This window comes from Cyprinodon variegatus, unplaced genomic scaffold (genome assembly GCF_000732505.1).
Source record: "Cyprinodon variegatus isolate N-32 unplaced genomic scaffold, C_variegatus-1.0 Scaffold561, whole genome shotgun sequence".
Classification (NCBI taxonomy): domain Eukaryota; kingdom Metazoa; phylum Chordata; class Actinopteri; order Cyprinodontiformes; family Cyprinodontidae; genus Cyprinodon; species Cyprinodon variegatus.
The window spans coordinates 445,670-448,416 of record NW_015151014.1 but is presented as its reverse complement, the minus strand read 5'-3'; the positions used below and the strand labels follow the sequence as shown (position 1 = coordinate 448,416).

At 37.2% G+C, this 2,747-nt stretch overlaps 1 protein-coding gene across 1 annotated transcript in view; it reads right to left on the bottom strand.

Annotated features, from left to right (window-relative positions):
* The window catches only part of mtmr10 (myotubularin related protein 10), a 19,368-nt gene that overhangs the window by 12,997 nt on the left and 3,624 nt on the right, over positions 1-2,747 (bottom strand). Inside the window, exons 3-5 of the mRNA XM_015391832.1 lie at positions 1,259-1,395; positions 814-886; positions 41-183 (exon numbers count right to left, since the gene is read on the bottom strand). Coding sequence (XP_015247318.1) covers positions 41-183; positions 814-886; positions 1,259-1,395 — 353 coding nt within the window. The remainder of the gene's footprint in view (positions 1-40; positions 184-813; positions 887-1,258; positions 1,396-2,747) is intronic.

The window sequence follows — 2,747 nt, the reverse complement described above, 5'->3', positions numbered from 1 at the left end:
AAAAAAAAAAAAAAAAAACCTGAATTGGTATTTTACTCACTTTTTTGGCACTCTCAGGCCCGGCTTCATCAAAGCAGAATCTTATTACACGCAGGTCCTTGCAGTACAAGATAAGCTCCGCTGGGTTGAACTTCAGCTTCTTGTTGGAGCCCAACACTTTCCGCTTCCCCCGTGTATCATTAACTGTTAGAAACAAACAAAAACCATTTTGCATATAAAGGTAGAAGGGGGGAAAAAAAACATTTTCACACAGCACGGTTGAATAAACGTAGTCTAAAGTAGAGGCCCAACACTTTGGTACAGAAAAGTTGAAAAGGTTTTATTCTAAGTTTTCTTATAATCACACCTCCGATGTTACACAGTCAGTTGAAATGGGTGAAAATCAAAACCTCTGTCACTATAACTCAACAAACCTTTTCCTGGCCGTTCGCCTATGCATTATCAGCAACCTGACGTGCATAATGAAACGTAAGCCAGGCTGCACTGCAACTGAACACTGCATTCTCCCCGACTTTGTGTGTTATCAGATTGCTGACCAGGGAAAACAACAGCCGACACCAGTCAGCTAAGATGTCCATAAAAAAAAAAAAAAATGCATTGGGGCCTCTGACTATATAACCTCTGCAGTTGTATGCCTCTGCTTGGATGTTAATGATTGAAACTGCAGCTAATGTTTGATCAAATAAACTAGTAGCCAGGTTTGCTTTGTTGTTACAATTAAAGAAATTAATTAAGGTACAGCAATATGCAAAGAAGAACTAAATATCTGTAAATAAAAAAAAAATATATATATAAAAAAAAAATAGAATGTACCTGTTACTACCTGCTCAAGGCAGGTCAGGGATATGTCATGTTGTCCGAGGAGCAGGTGGGACAACTGGGATTTCTAAAATACAACAAATTACATCTTTCAGACACTGTTCAATACTTGTAGCAACATTGTGTTCCTTATACTGAGTTACGATCTGATTCCATTTTGTCTCATGCCAACAATCTGTCACATAGATGGAAATGACGTCAGCTCTCACTTCTTGTGCTAACACAAACAAGGAAGTTTCTCTTCCTCTATTCTAAATGGCCTCAATGTACAAATAAGGTTGCATTTACAAGGGGGTAAAAATATATATCAGACACAAACACAAAAGGATCACCAATTATTGTCATAAAAACTATATAAGGAAAGTACATTTTTTACCCAATCAAAAAATAAAAAACATTTCATATAAAGAATGGCTACAAAAGAAAACTGAATAAATACCTGCTTTGGTGGGGGGTCTTGAGGAATAAAGGAGACTTTAAAGTTGGTGCATATCAACCTCCCCCAGAGGTCACCCTGGCTGCTGTCAGTGCTGATGCATTTCCTCACAAAGTTTGCCTCATTGACAACGATCTCTCCTGAAAACCAGATGCAAGCCAAAAACACTGATCAATACAGCAAATTAATAAAATATCCAGCAATCAAACAGTACAAGTATACTACAGAAAACTGGTAAAGGCATTCAGATCAACAGTGATACATAACATGTAACAACAAATATTAAGACTTAAAAAAAAAAAAACTATTTTAGGTTAGGGTTACACTAGATGCCATTCAGATAAGTACCAAATGAGGCATCCAAAATAATGCTTTGAGATGCAGTCATCAATAGCCTTTTTTTAGCCCCATGTTCCTAAAATTCACAAACAGGAGACTAAATGAGCAGTAAGAGCAGAGCTATTATCAGGATGGCACAACTGCACTGTCAAACTGAACCAGATGCAGGTTAGATATATTGGTAGCTAGATGTTAGATCAAGCATACCTGAAAGCAAATAAAAGCTATAAATAAAACCAAGGATGAAGGAAGATTTTTTACTAATTCTAATTCATAGCAATGTGTGCATGAACTCCCAATGAGTTTTCACAAGTACTCCATGCACCTTTCCCTCATTTTGGCACCTTCTTTTGACAATTGAGCCGATGAGACAAGTGAATATCTCCACTCTGAGATCAATTAAGTCTATCTTATCTTATATTGAGCGTCTGTATAAAAAAGGCTAACCAAAAAGCAAGTTTGATTAGTCCAAAAGAGACTTTTACTTCTCTAGTTTCTCACAGAAAAGATTTACTATACATTAAACCATTTTCTTTAGCTTGGTAAAATTGAAAAATGCAACCCTAAAAACCCCATAAACAAAATCCAGAAGAAGAAACAACTACAAAATAACTTGAGTATGATATCAAGAAGGTCATACATAACACAAAAAAATTTAAGCAGAAAGTCAAACAACACTTCACAACAGCACATTTACATATAAACAACATAGCTTCCACCCTTTCCTTCTTAATCAGTCTTTATTATTCTGACCATAAACTCTGCATTCCTCTCTATATACATTAACTCAAACACTATCATAAAAAGCTCAAACATCTACCCATCACATGATCACCAAACGCCTCAGGCTTGAGGAACTGAGGCAGCAGGGTGAAGTAACTATAGTCACTTCAAAGCCGTGCTTCAGAGGGGCCAAACAAAAGTATGCAGTAAAAAAATGAAGCTGAAAATGAAACCTGTTGGTCTGGCTTCCCTACAAAACAGGGTGACACCTCTATGTTTTCATCAGTTTAAGGCCCCGTCCACACGAAGACGAGCCCTGGCCTAAACGCACAAATTTTTCACCAAACCAGCCTCTCATCCACACGAAGCCGGCGTTTTGGGGGTCTGTAAACGATCTTTTTTTTATTCAGCCTTTAGAGTGGGAAGATTT